Raw genomic sequence first — 26,200 nt, 5'->3', positions numbered from 1 at the left:
GCGTCCCTTCCCATCCGAGGGAAGGGTCGCGGGACCGGCCTTACGCCCCAACCCCGCAAAGCGGGACGGACTCGCCGCGCTCTGTGACGCCCGCAGCGAGGAGCGGCGCCGTGCCGGCCGTCTGGCACCGCCCGGTTCCCGCGGGACTCGCCGCGTGCCCGCTGCGACCTCCTTTCCCCTTCCGTTCTCTCCGCCTCCGGAAGCTCGAGCCCGCCGCGCCGGCCGCGTGGAGAGGCTGCGGGAGCGCGTGCGCGTGCGCGAGGCCAGAACGCCGCCGGCGGCGCGTAGCGGCTGCAGCGGTCGCGGCGCCCAGGTGAGCGGCGCGCGAGCGACGGGTCCTCCCCAGCTTCCCGCGCCGCGCCCGTCCCCCCCACCCCCCGCCCCAGCCCCGCGTTCGGGGTCCGTTTCCCCTTCCGGAACCCAGGCCGCGGCGAGTACGCAGGGTGGGTATGCGGAAGCCGGCGCGGGAGTTCGGAAGGCGGGCCAGCCGGCGACCCCAGCCCTCAGGCCCGCCACCTCTCCGTCCCTGGCGGCCCTCGCGGCGGCTGTAACCACCACAGAGGCGCCGGGGCCCGCGGTCCGTCGGACCCCGCACCCCGAGCCGGCCGCGGTGGGACGGCCCGGCCTGCCCTCAGGGCGCGTCCTCGGGTGGCTCGGCTAATCGGGGTCTGCCCTGAATTAACATGTGATCGCGACCATTGAGTCCGGCTCTGGTCACCGCCGACCACCTCCACAGACTTGATCCTGAAGCCGAGGGCCGGAGACTGTCAGTTATCTCCCGCTACCTGCGGCGTCAGGAGAGGGTCCGTATAAGGAATTCGAGTTTCTGGAATACAGGTGTTTACTTTGGGCCGAGATTTCGTGTATCCAGTTACCTTCTTTGGATCAAATTATGTCTCACTAGGGATATATAGTGTCACGGTATCAAAATGACGGTTAGAAATAATGCCAGATTTGTGTATTTTCCTGATGTAACGTGAAAACATTAACGTTTCTGTTGCTGGCTCTGCAGGAGCTGTGCAGGGAGTGTCCAGGTGACTCCCGGGTAAATACTTGTCCTCACTGAACACCAGAGGGGTTATTGTAGTCTGATGAACTGTCGTTTAATTTTTACCCTTTCCCAACATACAAAGAGAATCTTTACTATCTTATTGTCTATATTTGTATTATTCTCTCATGTAAACTGAATCTCACTAACTTTGAAGTGAATGTTATCAAAAAGGATTGCTTAGCTGGATGGGCTAGTTGGATAATTTTTTCATGAATTAAATCACCTGAATGTTTAAATCCTTACAATAACCATATCTGTTGGATGTTATGAGCCTAAATTTAAATCTGAAAAGTCTCCCAGGCACTGGGCTATGTATGCACCTCTTCTCATGAACTGTGATCACTTAAGGGAAGGCAGATGCTTCCAACTACTGGGACCTACAGGAACCATGTAAAGGTGGACAGGGGAATAGTTGACTCTGGTGTGTGCGTGGGTGGGGAGATGGTTAGAAAACTAACTCAAGTGAAAGAGATGATTTTTCTGTTTACATAGCTATCTGGCAAAGAGCAGAACTAGGGTGCAGTCTGTCTTGTAACTCCAAACTCCTATATCAGATAAACACTTTCTGAATGTCTTGCATTTTGTTAGGTCCTACTTTAAGCACTGGGATGTAAAGATGAGCAAGATGTCACGAGTTCCCAGTCTGGTAAGGAGACAAGCAAGGCAGGAAACAGCTGTGACAAACAGGGATTTCAAAGAAGTATCAGTAACCATTTGGCTTATGGATACACTTTGGGATTTAGACCTAGTTCATAAAATGTTAGGGTTGGGAAAGAGCATATCCTCCTAATGCATAAATTCCCTCTGCAGCATCCCAGCAAATGGACATGCAGTCTTTGCTCTAACATAATCTAGTGATTTATGGCTCATAATCTTAGAAGGTAGCCCAGTAGGCCACAACTCTTAATTTTTGCCCTCTCCTCTTACTTTCTGTTTAAATGTCTAAATTGTATTATTAACCCAGTATGGATAACAATTTTGTATTCTGCATTTTTCATGCTGATAAGGTACCTAAATCAGGGGTCCACAGACTTTCAGTAAAGGGCCAATTGATACATATTTTAGGCTTTGTGAGCCCTACAGTTGCGGTCACAGCTTCTTAACTCCGCATTTGTAGTGGGAAAGCTGTGAGAGACCGTGCCTAAATCTGTGAATGGGGCTGTGTTCCAGTGAAACTTCATCTTCAGAATAAATAGTAGGCCCATGCACAGTAGTTTGCTGAGCCCTGATTTAAATAATTATTTCAATAGAATCATAATATTCCTCAATTCAGATTTTTTTTTGATATTATAAGTAATGCTGTAATGCATGTGTACAGCCACTAACCACCAAGCAGATAGTCTCCCTAAGACTGAAGTCAGAAAAGTGAAAAAGAGAATGACTTGAGTTAAATATTGTGGGCCTGAAGCTGTGACCTGTGAAAATCACAGGGGTTAAGCAAAAACATTGTAACCTATGGGGGCTCCACAGAGGAACAAAAACTTGGGAGGACTTCAGAGCGGTAGCTGAGAGTGACACTAATGCCTTCAATTCTGGTCACATCTCTCATGAAGCTGAGTCTCATCAAAAGGGGGAAGTTGTTAAAAAGAAAACCACAGGCCCCAAATGGAGTCCCTTATGTTAGGCCGTGCCACCAAAACCATACCTAACCCACTTGAAGCTTCAGCGTCCCCCAGGAATGTAGTCTTAACCTGTCAGTCAGGAATTTGCTGGGCAGCACCAGTGAGGTAATCTGTCACACGGCCCTCTCCACCCCTCAAAGGAAGATGAGGTAAATTGCCACATAGACAGACCCCCTTGTGTCCCCCCATGAGTAGGTTACCTAAGCCTGAAATAGTCTTTTTTTGTGTATGACTTTTTTGTCTTCCCTTTAAAAACCTTTCCCAAAGTAGCCCTTTGGAGCTTCCTTCTACTCTAGATGGAATGCTGCCTAATTGATGAATTGTTCAGTAAAGCCAGTCAGATCTTTAAAATTTACTTGGTTAAATTTTGTTTAACATATCTAAAACCTTGTTAGATATCTCTCTCGAGGATTTGGGGAGGAGGCTTCCTTCTGTTGATTTGGTTTTTACAACATAAAGAGGGCATTGATTGGTGCTATGGGAAATAATATTTCTTATACTTAATAAATATTAGGTATAAGTTTTATAATTAATTTTTCTTAAATCTTTAAGATCTACTTACACATCTTATTTCAGCTTAAATGTAATAATGTTAGAATTTATAAACTCACATGTATTTAATCCTCACTTAAGTTAATTAATGTTTATTTACATTTTCCTGAATATTGTATAGCATTTGCAAACTTGCTTAATAAATGACACAATTACAATTTTAGTATATTTGATTTTCTTAAGTACCTCAGACAGCTGACATGACACATTTACAAATCTCATAAAGGAAATATAAGTACTTAGATGTTTTTATAAACCTAATAAGTCTAAACTTACTGATTTAATCAGATTTCTATTATGTATTTAAAAGTTGATTATAAACAGTTAAATTTTTATAAGTTTAATATATCAGAATCTCTTATATTTTTCAAAACTTTAAAGGTGGAAAAAATTACGCAATGATGATAAAATGTATTACCACACATACTTTATCATATTAACCTATCACATAAATTTGGTTGAGTTTTAAATCATGGCTATGTGCACTTGTTTTTAGATTGCAGGATCATGTAGACAAAGACTGCAGAGTATCATGGCTGATTTAGAATATAGATTACATGATACTGTATTGCTTGATGTGGTATAATGGAATTAATCATAATTTGAATATAGTGAGCCCATAATTGGATTGTTGGCTACATGTTATTGGAAATTTATATACACCTTTCCTTTAACATAGCTCATGTTTTTTGACCCTTTTAAATGTCATTATGAACTAATGGCTTTCCAAAGAATTACTTTTTCATTTTTAAGTGTATTTTGTGTTTTTTATTTTTCAGTGTTAAACTGTCCAGCTTGGACAGTGAAAGCTCCTTTAAACTGGCTCCTTTGTTTTATTACCACTACCCTAGGCATATTTGAATATGGAATCAGCTGCCTTCCAAGGAGTCCGGGTTTTTGTTTTTTTGAGGAGGGAGGATTTAAGTGGAGAATAATATTAGAGGTTAAACTCTGAATTCTAGATTACCAGGAACAGATAATGTGACACTGCTGTGTAGGCCAATATAAGAGAAAGAAAAATAAAACTTTATAGTGATATTTTCAATTTAACTCCAATTGCATGAAGTATTAAAATACTTTAAAATCAAGCAATTGACACATTGTAAACTGATTATCCTTCAATAAAAATACATATATACAAAAAACAGTGATCTAGATCTACCCTTATAGATATGAAAAAAATGTTCACGATAGATATTTGAATGAAAAAAAGTCTCTGAAACATCAGATATCATATACCATGTTTGTAAGCCCATAGAAATACTTGTATATACATAGAAAATAAAGTGATTTTACCCAGAAAAAAAGTCTAAATATTACCAGAGGTTATCTCTGAGGGTAAAATTCAAAACTATTTTCCTTTTTCTAATGAATGTGTATTCAATAAGTTAGTGTTTCAAAACTCCTCAACAAAAAAATTTTAAAATTAATTTAATTTTTCTGTTAGTGATACTTACATGAATTTACAGGTCAACCAATAATCTAAGATTTGTAACCAAAATAGTGGTCCCCGCACCACACTAGCAGCAACTGCTGCTCTTTTAAGACGAGATGGGGAGCTTTTACTCTTAATGAGCGTTACCTCCCACTGCTTCCCCAGTAACTGCAGTGACGGAACAGAATAGGACAGAGACAAGTACTGAAATAGGGAAGCTTGTTAATCATCATTGAACTATTTCTACCAGAATAATGTGTGTTTGGGCTGGCTTAGCTGATCTTATGAGGTTGGTTTTTGTTTTTTGTTTTTTTGTTTTTCGGTTTTTTTGTTTGTTTATTCATTTATTTATTTTTGATGGAGGTACTGGGGCTTGAACGCAGGACCTTGTGCATGCTAAGCATGTGCTCTACCACTGAGCTATACCCTCGCCCTTATGAAATTTTAACACCATCCTTTCTTATTCTAAACTTTAACTGTACTTAACTTGTAGAAATTGGATTTTCTTTGGAGTTCACCTAGATATCCATGTTTGTGATATGCCTGCCTTGATGATCCATTATTTTTCTGTAAACCAAACCATTACACTTATTTTTCAGATCATTGGTGGAACTTGATATTAGCCCCATTATCATTTCACTGCGTTGTTTTTTTTTTTTTTTTGGTATTTTTTTATTCTTCATGTTTCTCTTTATATATTAACCAAACTTCTCAACTTGGGAAAATATGCAATTACTGTATAAAAATGAAAAGTATTTGGAAATCACTCTTCAGTCTGATGGTTACACTTTCCTCCTTTTCAGATATATTTTTGTCGTCATGTATCGGTTTGGAGATATATCAGAAGGTGAAGTGGATCATTCTTTCTTTGACAGTGACTTTGAAGAAGCAAAGAAATGTCAAAGTAACTCAGTTTTTGAGAAGCAAAGTGATGACCCTAAAGCGAGAATAGATAAAGGTACAGAAAATGTAAACTTGGAATTTGGAGTACAAAGAAGGGAGAATGATCTTACTGAGAAGGGAACTGAAGGAAATGAGAAGATTCCTCCAGAAGAACACCCTGTAGAAAATGATGATATACAAAGTAGGAATTGTTTGACCACTTCTTCAAGGTCAGAATTGTGTGATGCTACAACAGAACATGAAATACACCTGCCCACTCCGGACAGAATTCCCAAAATCGTAAATGAAGGTGAACGTGATTACTATACTGATGGAGAGGAAAGCAGTGATGATGGGAAAAAGCATCATGTCAGGTCCAAGCCAGGTAAACCATCTAATCACTTTAAAAGAAGCCTAAGTAAAAAATATTCCAGAAGTAGTTCCTCTTCCTCCTCTTCCTCTTTGTCCTCCTCATCCTCAAGTTCTGGTACAGACTGCTCAGATACCGAGTCTGATCTCTGTATATCTGATTCATCTCCATCATTAAAGAAACGTCTATCTGGTGCAACCCAGTTGTCTCCAAAACAGAAGTATAAGCCTGGAGAAAAATCAACAGGAGCACAGCTTTCGAATACTAAGCCAAAAGTTGGTGACTACACCGAGGAATCTGAAGACACTGTGACGGATGTTACTCCTTTATCAACTCCAGACATCAGCCCTGTTCAGTCTTTTGAACTGGGTGCATCAAACGATCAAAAGGTGAAAGTTAAAAGGCAAGAAAACGTGAGTCAAGAAGTGTATGAAAATGCTGAGGATTTTAAAGGTAATTCAAAATCTTTGAAATCGGCCAAAAAAGGGAAGGAAAAACATGAGCCCGGCCTCACCTCAAAGTCGTCATTGTTTGATTCCGATTTAGACCACAGATATAAACAAAAAGTCTTGCACGACACAGTGGACCTGAATCATCTTTTAAAAGGTAATTTTAAAAACTATATATTGAATTTAAATTTTAAATTTAATGTTATATTGACTTAAGTACTAAATGAAGCAGTAACTATTCTGTGCCCTGGTTTCTTCACTTGTAGGATGAGGTAGTTGGTATAGGTAGCTAAGGTCCGTTCTAAATTCAAGGTTCTGTGAGAAATACTAGAAGAAGGGAAGATCAGTGGAGACTAGAATTATTAGACATCTTATTTTACAACAGAAGTTGAAAATTTAATAGAATTTCTGAATATGCAGCCTCTTTTGGCTCAGTAAGGTGGCTGATATGAGGGACTTCCCACTCCCATTCCAAGCCTGCCTTTGTTAGATAGATGTTGACAGGGTGTGGTTGGAATTAGTTCTTTGGCCTTGAGCTGTTTATCCCTGAATAGACAGAAGAGGGCATCAAAAAATGGAGTAATAGAGTAAACCCAAGTTAGGCATTGGGTTATGGCATGAACCGCTAATATTTGGAGAGCAGTCACATTGACTTGAATAGATTTTAGAAGTATGTTTCATGCTTTGTTACGATAAAATTAGGTCAGTTTAGGAAGAATCTGGGGGCCAAAATAGAGGTGGTTTAGAAATGCACCACCTGAAATTTTACTGCCTAGATTCTGTATGAAATAATTAATAAGATATCTTATCAGAGGTTGTATCCTGAGAAGAAAAACTAATATAAAAGAAAGAAATGGGATAAGAAAGCATTAACGAGCAGAGAAACCAAGTAAGCCTATTGCTAAACTGATACCAACATAAGAGATGAAGCAAAGTGCCTTACTGGAGGGGAAGATACAGACCCTGTTAAACCCTGTGTACAAGAGGATGCCCATGCTGGGACTGGAGGCTGCTGGCACAGCCTCCCAGCAGCATGTTTTGTCCCTTTGCTGGCAGGCCACAGCATACAGGATTCAGATAGACAAGTGGGAAATCTCAGATATCCTCAACACACCACTAGATATTACCAAACATTTGAGAAAAGCTAAAATCAACAGAGGCACCAAACTCAGGTGAAGAACATAGCACCTGAAACAGAATTAAAGGAGCAAGCTCAATGATTTTAGAGAGGATCTGCAAGGACAGAACTATTTGCACTGATAAAACTAAGGCAGGATTTGCTTTTTACCCTCTCCCATCACATGTGGAGTTTTCCAGGGCTCATGACAGTGACAGCACAACAGTGAGTGCAGAAGCCAATGTGAGATCCATCTGTCTTCTATTAAGGCAGGCATTAAGAGATTCTGAAAAATGTTAACTCTGCCATTCTTCTCACTAACTTGTTTGTTGTTTTTTGTAAAAATGTGATGTTCACATATCACTGGTTACTATTTTACTATTTACTATATTACTGTTTTCAGATGAATTAATAAATAACTAAATCTTCTCACTTTTAGTTTCTAACATGGTAAATATTGATAGATGTAACCCATATAAACATTCTTTGGGGTCCCCAATAATCTTTGCATGTGTAAAAGGGCCCTGAGACCAAAAAGTTTAAGATCTTCTAATCTAGAAGAATAGAATTGGAATATAGGATTTGTAGTCTATTAGGGGGAAAAAATTAGCATAGTCTTCCAAAATGGGGAAAAATAACAAAGAAAAAATAAGATTGTAAGAAAAGAGATCAAACAATATAAATGGTTTTAACTTATCAGAAGATAATATCAGAGGAGGTTAAAAATTTTTTTAATTAAATCTAATCTACACAGATATTTAGAATAGCATAGGAAGAACAAAAATAAGGACTGGAAAAAGATATGCCAGGCAAGTAAAAAGGAGAAAATAGAAATATCAATCCTATTAGTATAAAAAATAGAATTCAAGATGTGAAGATCACTAAAAGGGACAAAGAATGTTTTACATTAATAACCTGACCAAATACACTGAAGATTTAACAGCCATTGATTTAAAATGTATGATATAAACAGAACAGAACTAGATGATGAAATTGATAAAGCCCTAATCACTATGGAAGATGGATAGATCAATTAGACTAAGAAAAAAGCATTAACTGGCTGTGGGCTGCTTGTGTGCTGCACTTGGCCCACTGAAATTTTGTCTAGCACACTATTTTTTGGGGGTGGTGAAATACCAGTTACCATTGCTACGTAACAAATTACCCCAACACTTAGGGTATGGACAGTCTCAAAGGCAGAGGTGACTTGACAGCTGGGGACTGGAATCATCTGAGTGCCTGTTTACTCACACATCAGGTGTCTGGGCTTGGGGTGACTTGAAGACCAGGAGTACTAGGCCCTGAGTGCTCACGTGTGGCCTCTCCCTGTGACCTGGCTTCACATATGGCAGCCTCAGTATAACTGGCTCAGGGCTCCAAGTACAGTGTTCCAGGGAACAAGGCACAAACCTCATCACCATTTATGACCTAGCTTCAGAAGTCACATAGCATCATTCCTTCCATATTCTATTGGCTTAAACAGTTATAAACCTTCCCAGATTTGAGAGGAGGGCATAGCCCCTCCTTCTTAATGGAAGGAGTATGAAATAACGTGGACATGTTTCAAAACCTCTTCAGTCCAACCTCTGGCTGTACATTGATTTACATTCCTCCCAAATACAAAAATACATTCCCCCTTTCCAAAGATCCCCCTAGTCTCAGATCCAGGGTTTAAGTCAGTCCAGTTGCAGCTGTGGCTCCTCAGGCATGTTTCCTCAGTTACAGCACTTTGAGTGCTTTAGGAATCTTCTGCTGGGAGAGCCCAGGAAGGTAAACCAGTAGTTATACTTTTGAACACTGTGAGTCCTGACTCTTACATTCTGTCTGAATTTTGCTTGAAAACTGGCCGGTTCCTTTTTTAGTTCCCCTCTCTCTCTCCTGTCTCATTATTGTGGTGAAATAAATCATTGATACTTTCAAGATTCTGCCTGGAGATCTGCTTAGCAAAATCCACCAGTGGCAGTAGGTATTTTTTTCCACTTTCTTTGTCACCACAGCCAACAGTGTTAACTAAAATTCTGCCACTCCCTCTTCACCAACAATCTCCTCTAGACCTTTCTAGCTCTATTCACCACCTGGTCTCAAAGCTAGTGCCACGTATTTTAGGTTTTTGTTGCAGTAATACCCAACTCCTGGTACTACATTTTGTGTTAGTTACTATTGCTTTGATAACAAATCACAAAACTTAGATGGTAAAGCAGCAACCTAGGATGACTCAAAGACTAGGATCATAGTGCCTATGCAACACAGAGCCCCTCCACTGTGTGGTGTGATTTCCTTACAGGGGAGTCAGACACCCAGGGTGGCTCAGGGCCCAAAGCACAAGGATTCCAGCCAACAAGAGGGGGGTGGCCTGCATCTCCGTTTTTACCTAGGCTGTGTCGTATTGGTCCACACAGTCATAGGCCTGCCAAGATGCAAAGGAAGGAGACAGGAAGAATGTCGCAGAATTTCTTATCTGACAAGATGTTCATAAAGAAGACAAAGAAATTTAGTAAATCTAGTTACTACTCCTTGAATTGCCACCTCAGTTACAAAAATGTTGGGGTTTTTTAAACCTTTAAAAAATAATTTAAAAAAGCAAATGTCATTGGTTTTTTAAATAAGGATCTATGAATGTGCCTACAGGATGAATTTTTTAAGAAACTAATTTTACGTGAATAAGAACTTAATATAACTTGAGATAAAATTTCCATTGATAGCATTACGCACAGAATTTCTAAATGCTGTCTGTATCTCAGTTAGCTTAGGTGCATGTTAAGTTCAGTAGAAGTACTGACTTTAATAAATGGTGTTGGATGACTCTAGAAGTGGCTCTGCTGATGGTGGACATATTGAAATACTGTAAAGAGTTCGAACAAAATTGTTTCATTAAAGAAAATTAGGGAGAAGCAATATTTTTTAAATGTGTGAATTTAAATATGTCCATATTTATATAAATGTTTGTATCCCTGAAAGTTTATTCAAGTTAAAACTTTTTTAGATCTTAATTGGGAAAACAATGGATCATATATCGGAGGTTGCCTCATACTGAACTATATAGCCACTGAGAAAAATGTGGTAGGGACACATGGCATCAGTATATATGCGCTCCACATAGACTTTCCATCAAGGAGAGTTAGAATGCTATTTTTTAAATGAATTAGATTGAAATTCTTCCTTTATTTTATTTTTTAGCTATTGCCTTCTTTTATTTTTAAAAACTTTTAAAAAATACCATTAGGAAAATAGCTTACCTTTAATTCCGTTTAGAATTTGATTGTAAAGGCTTTCATATGTGGCTAAATTAATCTAGAAACCTTATTAAATCCTATGAAGTGGTTATTTCTTGGAAGCAAGATAATTCAGTGATGTACCTATATATCTTTCTAAATGTGTTCTCATTCAGATTTTGTCATTAATTTGGTATGGTTTTCAATAGATTATCAGCCATTAATATCCTAATTTTTCCTTCAGGAAGCCACTGTTAAATCATTTTTTTGTAAGTTTCTGTAATCTTTGATAGTCTTTTAAACATTGGGAGGTAGATTTACAGTTTTTGTGACCTTGCTCAAATAATTTAACTTTTCTGCATCAGCCACATTGTAAAATGAGGTTAAAAATGCCTCTTTCCCTTATTGCACTGTGCTTTTAACAGCGTAAAATGCTAAGCGAGTAAAAGAAATTAATATAAAGGTACTCTAATAAAAACAAATAATGGTTACTTCAAAAAATATTGTTAAAACAAAACCAATGTACCAGTTTGTTAATCTGATATAATATATTCACTTTTAGTACAGACTTAAGCTGAAGCATTCAACAAGCTTATTTTTAGACGCTTCTAACAAATGTTTAGTAATAATTGTCACTTACTGAAAATTGTTACAGTAATATGAAAATTTAAGAATTACACATGTTGATAAAAATTTCATTTGATAATCATAGTATGCAAAATATTTTTCTTGGTTAAAAACTCCTTTTATATAATGTATTCATTTTGACTTATGTTTATTCAGGAATAAAAGTTTGACTTTTACAGTGAAAGTATTTGTTTTCATGCCAGTGTTAAGACCATAAATCTTTTGTATTGACTTCTAATAAATGGTGTTTAATGACTCAAGAAGTGGTTCTGCTGATGATGGACATATTGAAATACTGAAATATTTTCAGTTTAAGGTGACAGTTTCAGAATATTCCAGGTTTGCTTTTGCCATTTTCCAACCATTGTTTCCATCAGTCATTGCCAAGGATGTTTTATCTTCTGAAGTATGCCATCCAACTAATAAAATCCATCTAAGTATTGTGTTAGTGCCCTCCACTAGAAGTTCCTAACTATCAAGCTGTCTTAGGGGAACATAAAATGAACACAGCAAAGGCATTTACCATAAATCACACCTGCTGTGTACAACCAGTACCATGTACATTTTTTATTAAAATATTTTCATCGTTTTGTGTCTACTGTTTATTCCCGAAGAACCCGGTGAGCACAAAACTCAAAGCTGCCTCTGAATTTTTTCCTACACAGTTGTAGTCTGGATGTCGTTGACATTATTTCAGACATCCCTTTTCATGAGTTAACGTAGTTTCCATTTATGAGTTAAAGCATGTACCATCATATTGCTGTGCTGCTTGTTGGTTTAGCCATTTTTCCTTTTTTTGTTCACTTCTGTAGCTTTTCTGCAATTAGATAAAAAAGGACCACAAAAACATCACTTTGATCAGCCGTCAGTAGCACCTAGGAAAAACTACTCTTTCACAAGAGAGGAGGTGAGACAGATTGATCGGGAAAATCAGAGGCTCTTGAAAGAACTGTCGAGACAGGCTGAAAAACCAGGAAGCAAAAGTACGATTCCAAGAAGATCGGTTGCTCATCCCCCCAAGTTATATCACAGTGCTCTTAACAGACAGAGGGAACAACAAAGGATTGAAAGAGAGAACATGGTAAGTAACTGAAATTTTTACTCAGCAAAGAAAATGCAGTTGTACTGATCTGTAAGTCCAGCTTTCAGGAAACCCCAATACAGCCAAATTTTCAAATTTAACGATATAGAAGTCAGAATAGGTATGTATGGCATGAAATACATGATGAGCCATGAGCCTGGAAGGTACAATGTGTTTTTTTATCCAGCAAACTGTATTTTAAAGGATTATTAGATGAAAATACTGAAAGCTCCATTATTTATTTGACTACATCTGTTAAATCACTATGGTAGAATAGGAAATTACGTCCAAGGGTCAGATACTTATATCTTCTGTGAAGTATTCAGTCACTAGCAAAATCTGTTTCACTTTACTGTATCCTTGAAAGCTAAAATAATTTGTCATTTATTTTAAAGAATAAGTACATTCTTAGGTCAAGTTTGGTGGTCTGCTTGAATGTATGGATTGATTGTTAAAAATCATATAATTACAGTTTGACGTCCTAGGGAATATGCGTGGGAACTGTTGAAAATCTTCACATTAAAAACTATTATTCATAACATCATTTTCTTTATAAAATTCAATTTATATTAATTGCTGATATTTACTGAGCTCTTATTTTAATGTTAGGTTGTTCTAAGCATCTTCTAAAAATTAGCTTATTGAATTCTGATAATAATTCTTTCAGGTAGGTACTATTTTTATCCACATTTTACAGATGGAATAATTGAGACCTAAAAGGGTTAAATAATTACCTAGGGCAGGGAGCTGGTAAGGAAGTGGCTGAGCCAAGATTTTAAACCCAGGTAGTGTCTTAAACTAAAATTAGACCCTTAATGAGCACATAAATTCAGGGCTAAAATAATTGATAAAACTATTATTGAAATTATTAAACTTGTTCCCCAAATTCACCCTTATTATGTTTCATCCCCAGTTCAGTTCTATTTAACTATGTACACAACCTGACCTTGCAAGAGGAACACCTTGTATCAATTTCTTAATTACCATCACTGACACCAAGGGTTGGGAGCTGAGGTAGTATAGTTATAAAACATGGTAAAGTCTCAGGCATTTCAGGAAGATTACCCTGCGTGTGGCCAAGAGCAGACAACAAAACAAGCTGAAACGAAGTTGGCGGGTGGTGAGCTACGTGACAGCTTTCTGTACGTCACTGTAGCAATTTCAAGATTCGTTCATGATTTATGGAAATTTGGTATTACTATACATCACGAACATCTGGTTTTACATTATTTTCACTCTCCCATGTGGCTCCAGAGCTTTTTTATTTAACAAGCAATTACATAGTGCACACTGTTTTACAAATTTTAGGTCATTTAAGCCTCATAACAGCCTTATAAAATAGTTACTATTGTCTTGAAGGAGAAATGAGACACTGAGTGGGACGCAGAGACTTCCTCAAGGTTAAATAGCTATCAGATGCAGAATCATACCCAGGTTACCTAGCTTTGGGGTTACTTTTAATTTTAACAGCTTTTTTGAGATACAATTCACATACCATACCCATTTAAAGTGTATCATTCAATAGATTCTGGTACTTTATTCATTCTGTAAGTTGCAGTAAAAATGTATGTAACATAAAATTTGCCATTTTAACTGTTTTTAAGTGACTGATTCAGTGGCATTAATTACATTCACAGTGTTGTGCAATCATCACTGCTACTTATTTCTAAAACTTTTTTGATCACTCCATACAGAATCTCTGTACCTATAGTCAATCCCCACTTCCCCTCAGCCCTTGGTAACCTCTAATCTATTTTCTGTCTCTATGAATTTGCCTCTTCTAGATATTTCATTTAAGTGGCATAATAGAATTTTTGTCATTTTATGTCTGTCTTGTTTCACTTAGCATAATGTTTTCAAGTTTCATCCATGTTGTAGCCTGTATCAGAACCTTGTTCCTTTTTGTGGCTAAGTAATATTCCTCTATAGGAATGTGCCCTATTTTGGTTTTCCATTCATCTGATGATAGGCGCTTGGGTTGTTTCCACATTTTGGCTGTTGTGCTGTAGTGAACACTGACACATGAGTATCTGTCATGTCCCTGCTTTCAGTCCCTGTGGGGATACCCGAGTGGGACTGCTGGATCACGTGGTAATTCTGTTTTTCTTTTTGAGGAACCTGGAGTTTACTTTTGAAAAGTTGACACCATTAATGTCTAATGGCAATTCTATATATGAGTAGGATGAAAGCTGTTAAGAGGTTCTGTTTACAGCCTTTGCTCTCCCCCATATCAGTTGTACATCTCTGCTATTTTCATCAACAGTGGAAAATCACTATTTCATTCTTTTTACTTTATATACTTAGTAATTTGTATATATGAGCAATATTTTCCTCCATTTCATAGTAAGATCTTATTTGTTATACTGGAAAACAGTAGGACATAATGTGAACCATATGTATACTTTAAATTTTTCTAGTAGTAATATATCAATATTACATTGATATACAAGCAATATAAAAAAATTAATGATGAGATATTTTACTTTTTTATGCTCTGTTAGCTATATGTGGCTCATGGCGTTGGACAGTGCAGCTCTGAATCAAAACTTAATTCATACAGAAGTGGAAAAAATAGCTTAAGGCTAAACTGAGAAACATAATTTATTATAAAATATCATTTATGATGTTATTATAAGGAAAACTAATCTTCCAGATTTATGTTTTAACTCTGCATCCTCTAAACCAAAATAAAATAATTCTGTACATTTAAAAATTTTTTCTTGGCTATTCCTTTGCATTTATTCTTCATAATGACTGATTTTTTTTTTCTTTACAAAAAAAAGTTACTAGAAATTTTTGTTGGAATTGTGTTCAATTGCATTTTAATTGCAGAGTGTTTGGTACTCTTAAAATATTAACCTTCCTATCTAGAAATGTGATATGTCTCTCCATTTATTCAGGCCTTATGTTCTACCTTAGGTTTTATAGTTTTCTTCAAAATTATATATTTTACGCTATTGTGCATGAAACTTTTTCATTACATTTTTATTTCATTACGTTTTCTAATTTATAAACTATTGATTTTTGTGTGTTTATTGTATAACAATCGCCCCCCAAATCCTTAGAGCCATGTTGGCCCTAACAGTTCTTCTGTGTGAGATGGTATACTTTTTAACCTGTTTGCAGACTGTTCATAGTCAAAACACACATGCACGTGTGTACACACACACAGCACCCTTGTGTCAGATGTGCTGCATAAGCAGGGTCCATTATTTTATAATTTTATGCTTTATAATCCTTTATTTGCCCCATCTCCAGTGATAGAGACCAGTTCATATGGCTGACAAGTGTGATAACTCACACAGTTCTGGTCCAGTACTCTTACATGAGCTCGTTAGCAATCCAGAGGCTGTTTGAGACTGCTAAACTCAAGACAAAGAAGCAGTGCTGTGCAGAAAAGGGAGAAAAGGGGCGCAAAGATGTGTAAAACTGAGTCCTGTGCTGTAGTGTTAAAAGCAGACTGTTAATCTGGTTTTCTTTTGAAGTTTGAGTTCTTCATTATTTGTTTCAATGGGCAAATACTACATTTCCCTCTCATTCACAAGGGAAATAAATCAAAGGAAAAATAAAGAGAAAGTAACTATCCAGTAGAGGGCGTGCTTGCTACATAAATTCTATTATAGTAGAACTGTTATTTCAAAAAGGGACAAATGTGTTAATTCATGAGTTTTGAAATATTCTTGTTAGACCATGTCTCTTTATATTCATTTCAAGATTATATGAATTCTGTTTTTATGAAAGAGTGCAAGAATAACCTTAGCAGAAGGAGAAGGGGTCAGTAAGGATACTTAATTTGTAGTTTCACTTTCCCTTCTACGAGAAATGAGGTTATTTCATTCTTTTAACTGTAGGTATGTCAGTTTCCTGAGCTGTGAAGGAAAGAGGGGTTGGGAGTGGGAGGAATACTCGAATAAAGTAAACCATAATCTTCCCACTCAGGAATTCCTGTGTTAAAAATGTTATTTTTAAAGTAATATTATTGCATGTATGAATTTATAAAATTCAAACCATTCTTAAAACATTAAATGAAAAATAAAATTCTTCCTCTTCTGTTCTTTGTCTACTGGTCTAGAGAGGTAATTTTAGATAGAATGTGAAAAATGTTACAGAGAAAGTGATATGTTGTCGCAAAGTTGAAGATTTATAGCAAATCTGATACCTAGTGTGAGTATTAATCCGTGGAATAATCAGTACCTTCGTTCCAAGATCTTGAATTAGTTTATAGTTCACTATAGTTTGTTTGGTTTTCCTCCTCTGGTTATTGTCTGTTGTATTCTTCTATAGAAGAAGGAAAGGTAATGATGACTAAATACAACTCCGGCTATAGAAAAATATGCAGAACAGCCCTGTCTTTCCCTGACTGTTGGACACTTGTTAGTCTCTAATGTCCTTCACGATCTTTGCTTTTTCACTTTAGAAACAATAAAGCAACTCTCCTCTGCTGACAACTGCAGAAATCATTAACTCACTATTTGTCCATTAATTTGTTTTAACCTTTCTACCTCAGAAGGCAGGATTCAAGCTGGGTTAATTTTTTTTCCAAAAAGAGTGATACTTCCTGGATAGAAAAGAGATATTTAGACAAGCTATGTTGGGATTCATTATTAGAATCTGATTTGAGTAGCAGTTCTAAGATTTTGTAAACCATAAATTGGAACATAAGTAACCATTCTTACCATTTTTCAATCCACCATATAGATACCTGTTTAATGTCCACCATGAGCTATGTAAGAAACTGGAATAAATATAAGGAAAAATATAATTCAGCTAGGAAGATAATACTGTTGTGTGTCAGACAACTAGAAAATAATCAAAGCAGTGCCAAGGATAGCATTAATATTCAGTAAGTCCTTAGTGTGTGCCAGGCACTGTCCCGAGCACTTTATATGCCTTATCTCACTTCTCAAAACTAACTCTTTGAGTTTTATCTCATTGTTAAATATCTCTATTAAGTCATTTGACCAAGATCACACAATCAGTGGCAGAGCCAGGGTTTAAATCCAGGTCTTTCTGACTAGATAACTTATATATATTTTTTATCATTTGATTACAAGTGTTACAACATTTTTAACTATCGTTTTTAAGTTTTACTGAGGAGTTCTAAATTGATGACTAGATTGAAATGTGTATTCTTTTGATTTTAGGACTTACACTGTAATCAATCCTTTGGATTTTGATATTGTTTCTACAAGTAAGAGATATTTCTGTCTGCAATCATTCCTTTAGCTTTTGCTTAGCTTGTTACTACATTCATGTGACACACAGACACATGATCTGGTTCCATGTGATTTGGAGAGCTGAAACAAATCATGGCTCTCCGATTTCCCCAAGATTCTGCATGTAAACTTGCTAAGTGACACATCAAGATCACAGAATAGGTTTACTCTTTTGCTGTATTGTCAAATTATTTCAAAATGATTTTGACCATACTACTTTATGTGTTTTGTATCTGATAAATAAGCATTGCACTTTTCTTGAAGTTTATAAAAGGAGAATATACATACAGCCAAACGAATAAATTTAGGAAATTAGCAGTTTATCTAAAAACCATTGAGACTTCTACCAGGAAAAAAGCAAAATTAGTAGGTAACTGAAAGTATCAAGTTTTCTGTCCTGTCCATTTCACCCTGCAGCTCAATGGGTAGTTAGTAGGATGCTCAGATAAAAGAGCAAACATTGCTCTACCCAGTAGAATACTCTGATGATGTGATAAATAAGAAGCTTCTTACTCAGTTATAAACTGCAGGTAGAGAAGCTATGCTCTTAGTAGGTTTGGGCACCTAAATCATATAGTTTCTCCATCTACAAAGAGAAAGAGACAGTATGTTATGATGGAAATACCGCAGCTTTACAGTCAAGTGGAACCGGGTAACTTTTATGTATATTCTACCACAACAGAAAGAAAAACACTAAGTTGAGGAAGAAAGGGAAAAGATTGTGCAGAGAAAACTTGTCCTGTGACTGAATTCATGAGGCTGAGTTTTTCATGTGAATCTTAAGTGCAGAACAGCATTCTCTTTTCAGATAAAGCTCAGCTTGCTACAGAAGTTTAAATCAATAAAGAAGATACTGAAACACCACCGTGGATCAACTCCCTGATCCATTTGGTTCTCTTAAACATTCCTTTCTCACCGAAGCCTGTGAAAATCAAACAAAGGAAACTCTTTCACCTTCTAATTTGTGAAGAAAGGATTATGAATAAAATTAGGGACATTATACATTAGCCTCTGTTACTGAATCGTATTAGTGCAAATACCACATTACTGGATATTATGTTACCTTGGCTAGTTGGTTTATATATCCTTTAAAAAGTTTTATATTCTATAGTAGTTGGTTTTCAAACTTCTTAAGAGCAAAAACTTTTTTTTCCCAAGTAATTTTATGCAGAATCTGCAGTATGTAAAACAGACAATACAGAAAGCACAGGTGGGCTGGTGGAAATTTAGGAGCGGGGACCGGAGAGTCCGGCTCCCCTGGCCTTTCCTCAGTGTACTGGGGGCCCTTGAGGCACTGCTGGGAAGTAAACAGGTTCTGTAATCAAAAGCAGGCTCTGTAATCATATACAGAACTTAGAGGAACTCAGAAATGCTCATGGCCATTTCTAGGGTTGAACACTGGGCTCTTAGCATTGTTACTCCCATTATGTCATTCCAATGAGAAAATCAAGTTTAATGTATTTCAAGTTACAGCACTTTCCCTAAGATTGTAACTAGACATAAAAGAGATACGTGCCTACAATCGGTTGTTAAAATCCCAGTGGTTTTTGGTTAGCTAAGGGAGAGGTGAAAACCCTTAGATTTTCCTGGAAGAACATTACTTAAAATATTTTTTCACAGTGACCTGAAGTCTTTTCTAATTTATTCTGTGAATTTCAGGTTCTAGAAAGTATTTGCCTTTTGCGAAACTCTTGCTATTTATCTGACATTGGCTTTTAAATTGATTGTCTTTAAATGAAGGCTTTACTGAAAAGGCTGGAAGCTGTGAAACCAACGGTTGGTATGAAACGCTCAGAACAGCTGATGGACTATCACCGCCACATGGGTTATCTCAGCTCATCCCCGGCCTCAGGGCGAGTGAGGTCCACTCTTGGCCAGTACAGCCCATTAAGTAAGCATATGCAAAATTATTTTGTGCTTGTGTGTATCTTTTGTCCTTTTAAAAAAAATGTAACAAGTTCTATGGCATTTTAAAATACTGATTTCTGAAATACAGTCTGTTGTTTTTCACTGGCATGCTTTTTATTTATTTGTGTTAGGTCACGTAATTTCAGGTTTTGTCTACAGCGTATAGTGGCAGCATAGGAAGGAAACCAGGAGATAAAACAATTGAAAATATCCTCTTAGATAATGAAGGAGAGACTTTTAGTTTCAGTGTTCATTAAAAGAAGAAATGAACAGATATGGTTTAAAAGTTGCCGAAACATTCTCTTTAGCTAATTAAGAGTTTTTAGTAACATCTTCCAGCCCTTATATATGCTTTGTCTTCCTCATCGGGTAACTAAAAGAAAAGGTAGCTATCTGTAGTCATCAGATGTAATCCTTCTCTAATGCTCAATATATGATCCATTACACACCTAGGTGTGATGTATCCCAGGGAAGGCAGGTGTGGGTGACCACTTAGTGTTAGGGTGTGCGGCCCAGGGAAAGGCCAGACTTTTCCCCTACAGGAGTCTGTGCTGTTACTGCATGTATGCATTCCAAACTATAGAGAATAAAAGCCAGTACTAAGAGAAAGTTGGAACCACTTATAATGCCACAACTTCCCAGTTCTCGTGTGAGTCTTAAACATTCAGATAACTAGTAATTCCATTCTTTCATCCTCCAAGCATCACTTCCTTGATATAGTTAGAGACTAAAATAGGGTCTTATACCAGTAATTCACACTTAGTATTATGCCTTGAATGTGATAAATTATTTGTTGATATTCAACAAATATTTGTTGATATTTGTTGATATTGTTGTATAGATGGTTATACAAAGAGTTTTTTTTCCTACTTGAATCCTTTGAGAAGCTTTTAAAAACATTGATTCTCACACAGAATCTATTGAATCAAAATGCCCTAGTGTAGAGTTTGGGCATGTTTGTTATATTTTTAATTTCCACAGGGAATTCTGAAGTGCAGTCCTGTTTGATAATTGAATTAGACTATTAAAAACACATGTGCACTGGGGAAGAACATTTTATTCTGGGCTTAAAAGTAGGAGAGGAAGTTTATCAGATGCGGATTTAGATATTCAAATTACTTCTTGTTCTTTGTATATTTTCAGGAGGAGCTTCAAGGACATCCAGTGCTACCAGTGGTCTCAGTTGTAAGAGTGAGCCATCAGCTTTTGACACATCCAGTGGCCTGTTGCTAAGACCTAAGCCCCCTAATGTCCGTACAGCTTGGTTATAATAACTCTTTTTACTTTAAACATTGTTCATTCAATTCTTATGAAATCCTCTTGTATATTACTATAATTCTTTGTAAACATCTATAATACTGTTTTAAGCAATTGAAGATGTACAGCAATGACTTGTAATGTAATTCAGTGCGAAATTGTTTTCAAAAAGACAATTTAATATAAAATCAGTGTTTCCTGTGAGATGTTTGTTTGAGAATGTATATGTATTTCACAGAGAAATGGTAGTCTGCATGTGTTTTCTCAACATAGAGATTGGTTCAGCTGTCAGACTGACAGAACAGTTGCGACCCAAGGTGTTAGCTATGTAGTTCTTGTTTGATGTGATTTTGTTGTTGTTTATTTCTTGTAAACTTTAAACTGTGAGTGTAGCTCCTGACTTTGTTTTCTGTTTGATTCAGAACTTGGGTGGTGTGACTTACAACTTGATTGTAAGATAGTTACACTTTCTTATCTGTGCAGTTTGCTTTCATTGGTGGAGCTAATTTTGATTTGATGAGCAGATTGAGAGAAGCATGAAATGGGGGCAATCCTTGTGATTCAGCAGTGGTACCTACTTCTGTAGAGGTGCATTGAGTTAGATCTTCAAAATTTTATCAACCATTCCAAACCATTTCAAACGGTATTAGAAGGTTTAACTTAGAAGCTCCTCCTTTGTGTTTTCATACATTCAGGTAAAGTACTATTAATGATTCGGAAAAATGAAGTTTCTTTAGAGCTACAGTTACTGCATTGTGAATAGTTTGTCCAAGGACCAGATCATCATAAGCAAAAGCAAGTGTTTGTTGATTCAGCAAAACAGCACCGCCAGTTTGAAGAGCCGAGAAGCAGATCCTGAGTTGTGTCAGAAGTGTTGTAAGTGAGGCTGTTAACAAGTTGTGTTAATGTTTATTGTTTAAGGAAGAAGAAAAATAAGAAATGCATTGTTTCACAGCTTTAAAAATTCCAACTAGTGTTTTTTGAGGGCTGAAAAAGAAAACAAAAGTATGAAGGATAAAGGAAAAAAATTACGTATTTGTTGAGACTACTTTAAATGCCATCTAATTTTCTTGCTTTGTTTTGGTTTGGGCTTTTGGGTTGAATCCTGGTAGTATCATTTTTGCCAGTTCCACTTTTAAAGTCCTAGTAATCGTAATGGAATTAGTAATGGTGAATAAGTTGTGATATAGTTGACTTTTAAAATTAGAGTATCTCCATGTCAATCTGTAGGCTCCCATTTTATGTAACAAGGTGTATGTCTTGGCCATGTTGGTGCTGCTGCCCTGGTTATCACGGTTTTTCATTACTGGCCTTTTCTGTTTACCTTTAGAATGTACTGGGAAGTTTCCATATTAAATGCCAGATCTTTCTTTTTTAATGTGAATTTTTGATCTGTAGCCACAGTAAGAAGATTTGTTTTTTGTTTTGCCAGGTTAACTGAAGCTCTGTAGCGTGTATGCTGAACTTACTTTTCTTAACACATTTGGCAGTAAGCCCAATCGCATTTTAGTAAACTGTCGGTTCAGAATTTCTTGGTCTTGGTTTATATTGATCGATTTTGTTTAGGATAGGTCACGTGAAGCACGGGAACAAGGGGTTAAAAAATTTGTGCGGCCACAGCCTGACTGGGATTTTTCTGCTTCTCTTTGAGCTATAATGTTCGTTTATTGTTATTTGATATTCTGTTCTGGTGAACAGGTTTCTACATTATTTAGTGCTCTGCTTTATATATAAAATTCAGCTATGCTAAACCAAGGTTTTGTTTTGTTTTTTAACTTATTGTACTTTTAATGTTTGTATAACAACCTACCTTTAAGGAGATAAAAGATAATGCCGAATTTAAAATACAGCTTTTGAGTATCTGCCCAATAGTGAGTAAGCCAATTTTTTAAAATTGATTTTTAAGTTGTTAGGGAAAAAATATGTATGAAACCTTTTGTGTAATAGCATTAGCCTCTGAGTACATTTTATATGGTCTTTGCTGCCATATGTCAAGATACAATTATAATTTCATAACTAAAGCTGTACTTTTATTTTTGATCTTTAAAAACATTTTTTTCTTTGTACTTTGATTTTAGCTACTAATTTAATGCCTTTAATTTTTACTGTTTTGACGGGAGTTTCATCTAAGTGTTACAACAGGAATTCAGCTGGAAGTGAAAGGAAGAGCAACAATATTCATCTTTTCAAAGTGGAATTTACAGTTCTGTTGTCATGATTAGTCTATATGAAAAGTATAAACAGAAGGATAGGAGTTGAAAATGTGATCTTCTCTGATAGAAGTCAAGGTACTTTGAAGCTGTTATTGTTTAGGGCACATTTTTATGAAGGAATCATAAGTATGCTCTTCATTTTCGAGAACATAAAGAAGTGAAGGATCATCTAATACTACTTTATATTTGGTTCACTTATACCTAAAATACATATTAGACAAGGTTTTTACTGAGAGTTATTTTCATATCTGTCAAATGTTAAACTAACATCACATCTTTTTTAATAAGATCTATAAGAGATTTTGAACATTAATTTCCTAAGGGGGATGGCTATTATTTCATACTTCCCCTATTTCCTTTTTTTTTAATCTCCATAAAAAGCTGCTTTCTTAGCTATTACTCCAAATAAAGTGTTTCTTGTTTGCTTACAAATGTAGTGTAATGCAGTTGTTTTCAGCCTGCTAATCCAAATGTCCAAAATGGGTATCTTAGAGAACTTTAAAAAGAGGTCATTGGGACGCATATGATTGTGTGCTTCTCATTTTCAAAATCAAATACCACATACTATGAAAAGTATTATGACCAAAATAAAGTTGGAGACACAAGTTTTAGTCAGTCTATTTTAATAATTAAATTCAAAAAATGTTTAATATCTTAAATGCCAAATTCTTAACCTATAAATGATTGTAAACCATCCTAGAAAATGGGCTTAATGTTCATGGCTACTTTATGAATAAAGATAGTAAGAAACTGAAAATCAACATCCTTTTTTAATTTTCCAGGCCACCGTAATGTCTTTTAGGCATGAAGAACTAGCTTGGCACAGTGAAGAAAGAAAGAAAAGAATTAAAGATAACTGAGTTCGGATCCTATTTATCTCTCAAATGCATTGTCTTGTTCCTATTTTGAAAATTAGAATAATAACTTGTGAGCCTTATAAGACTAAGAATTAATGAGAATGAAGTTGGAAAGAGGATATTAGTTATTTCTATCTTTGAAAGTATGGCTTTTATGTGGGAAAGTGTTTGCTTAAAATTACATTCTTGATCATCATCTCTAAACCACATCATCAAATTTGTTCTGTAAAATTGTTATGCTACAATGGATACCCTTTCATACAAGCTTGAAAGAGTGTTTTTTTAAAAAGTGTCTATTCATACCAACATGTCACATGTATTATATGTATTAGTGATAAATAGTTTTTAAAACTTGCTGCTAAAGTGTTAGGAATTTTTTTTTATGAGGGTTAAATACAACAGTGCCATTAGAATAAATGACTAAGTAGTACTGCTGGAGTCTATTTGAGCTCTCAGCTACAAAGTTAAGGGATGCTTATAGCAAATAAGATTACTTTATAGCAGAAAATTTTATTTGATTTTAAAATTCTGGTGACTTTTTTAATCCACTTAAAGATATTGCTGGAACCCCTATTAAACAATCTTAATGTTCCATGCCTTTATTTCAGAATCCACTTTGTAGGTTGCACTATTTGTTCTAGAGGTTTTTTTTAAGGTTTTTACTGCTTTATAAAGTAAAATTTATGAGGTAACATCAGTATTTTACTATAATGAAACATGGGTTTTTTTCCTATAAATCTATAATTTTGTATCCAGTATTATAAGATAGTAAAAGAATTTGGGTAGTCACCAAAAAAATGACTTAAAACTATGGTTTGAAATTCTGAGAGTATGTATATTACAGTGATAGTCTTCACCAAAAATCACACATCACACTTCTTTCATATATTTGGGGGTTATAGCTATCTCCAAGTTTGGAATGTGCTTTGTTTTCTTTATTTCATTCTGAGAATCTTTACATTTCATGAAGAAAATATCCAAATTAAGCAAATATATCTGCTAGTTGTGAATACAACTAGAAAAACCTAATTCTACCATCAATTTGAGAAGATTTCATTTTAAATTACATTTTGGGGAATGTGAGAGGGTTGTGGTCTTTCAGGTGAATGAACAGCTGCAAGAAAATGACATTCCATAGATTTTGCTGTTAACTGTTCAAAAGTATTACAGAAATACAGAAAGGGGGTACAAAACAAATGCACAACTCTTATATTGTCACAAAGCAAACACCTGGGTCACCACTAACCAGATTAAGAGTTAGAATATTGCCAAGAACCATACGATGCACTTCCTCTGCCTTTTTTTTTTCAGACTAGTAAGATTTTTAATTTGTCACCATTCAAAGTCTGAATTTTAAACAGTTCTTGGACCAGTGGTTCAGATCCACCAGCTCGTTGGACTGCAGTACCTCTCTCATCCCCAAGCTTGTTCAGGAGTGCTATTTTCACCTTGAAGCCCCGTGAGTGTCCCAGTCCAAACCTGGCCTTCATCAGCATCCTTACTTTTCTGACAAGTGGATAAATAGGCTGGCAAGCCTCTTCTGTGTCTTGTCCAGGGTTGTCTGGAATCAGTTTATCGACCACTTCGTTCGTCTGCACCTCTCGGTTGTGATTTCTACCATCTCCCGGATTCAGTGGACCTGTAGGTGCCGGGCATTGGCGGTGGTGCCAGCACTCATGAGGACCCATGGGGCTCCCTCCCCGGCCCCTCGCTCTTCGCCCTCCAGAAGGTAACTACCAGCACTGTTGTGTTGAACGTCATATGATTGGGATTATTTTCTTTTGTGTCTCATTGCTTTTGCTGAACATACTTAATGTTTGTGAGATTCTTCCACGTCGTCGTGGCGTGTGGCTGTAATTCATTTGTTCTCGTTTCGGTATAGTGGTCTGGTGTATGACTATACCATGATTCAGTTATGCAGTCTGTGGTTGATGGACATTTAAAGTGACGTCCAGGTTTGGACTGTTAACAAATAATGCTAATAGGATGATTTTTGTAGATGTGTCTTGATTAAATATAAAAGTTATTTTTGTGTTTTTGATTTATATGAAAAATTATAGGAAACACTTGAAGCCCTAGATCAGGGTTCAGCAAGTTACAGCCCACCAGCCAAATTCAGCAGCTTTTACCTTTTTTATTACCTGTGTGTGCATTTTGGTTGGGCATATGCTTAGGAGTGGAGTTTCTGGGCAGAGTCTACATATTTAGTAGGCAATGCCAGCATTTTCCAGAGTAAGGGTACCAATTTACTCTCACCAAAGTGCATTAGTTCCAGTTGCTCCATATGCTCACTAATATTTAGTGTCAGTCATTTTTAAAGTTTAACCATTTGGGTGGGTTATATAATGGTA

At 36.5% G+C, this 26,200-nt stretch overlaps 1 protein-coding gene across 3 annotated transcripts; it reads left to right on the top strand.

Annotated features, from left to right (window-relative positions):
* The first annotated feature begins 189 nt into the window (after positions 1-189).
* CFAP97 (cilia and flagella associated protein 97) lies at positions 190-25,875 on the top strand. Of its 3 annotated transcripts, none has more exons than XM_074353260.1 (5): positions 190-313; positions 5,464-6,518; positions 12,130-12,398; positions 19,355-19,505; positions 20,666-25,875. In XM_074353260.1, exons 2-5 carry the CDS (start codon positions 5,480-5,482, stop codon positions 20,791-20,793), a joined length of 1,587 nt encoding a protein of 528 aa, XP_074209361.1. In that variant the 5' UTR covers positions 190-313; positions 5,464-5,479; the 3' UTR covers positions 20,794-25,875. The 3 variants fall into 3 exon arrangements, with proteins under 3 accessions (XP_074209361.1, XP_074209362.1, XP_010951595.2); XM_074353261.1 differs by having other exon boundaries at positions 311-443; XM_010953293.3 differs by lacking the exon at positions 190-313 and adding an exon at positions 491-803.
* The last annotated feature ends 325 nt before the right edge of the window (positions 25,876-26,200 follow it).

This window comes from Camelus bactrianus, chromosome 26 (assembly GCF_048773025.1).
Source record: "Camelus bactrianus isolate YW-2024 breed Bactrian camel chromosome 26, ASM4877302v1, whole genome shotgun sequence".
NCBI classification, from domain to species: domain Eukaryota; kingdom Metazoa; phylum Chordata; class Mammalia; order Artiodactyla; family Camelidae; genus Camelus; species Camelus bactrianus.
This window is presented reverse-complemented; position numbering and strand designations above follow the sequence as displayed.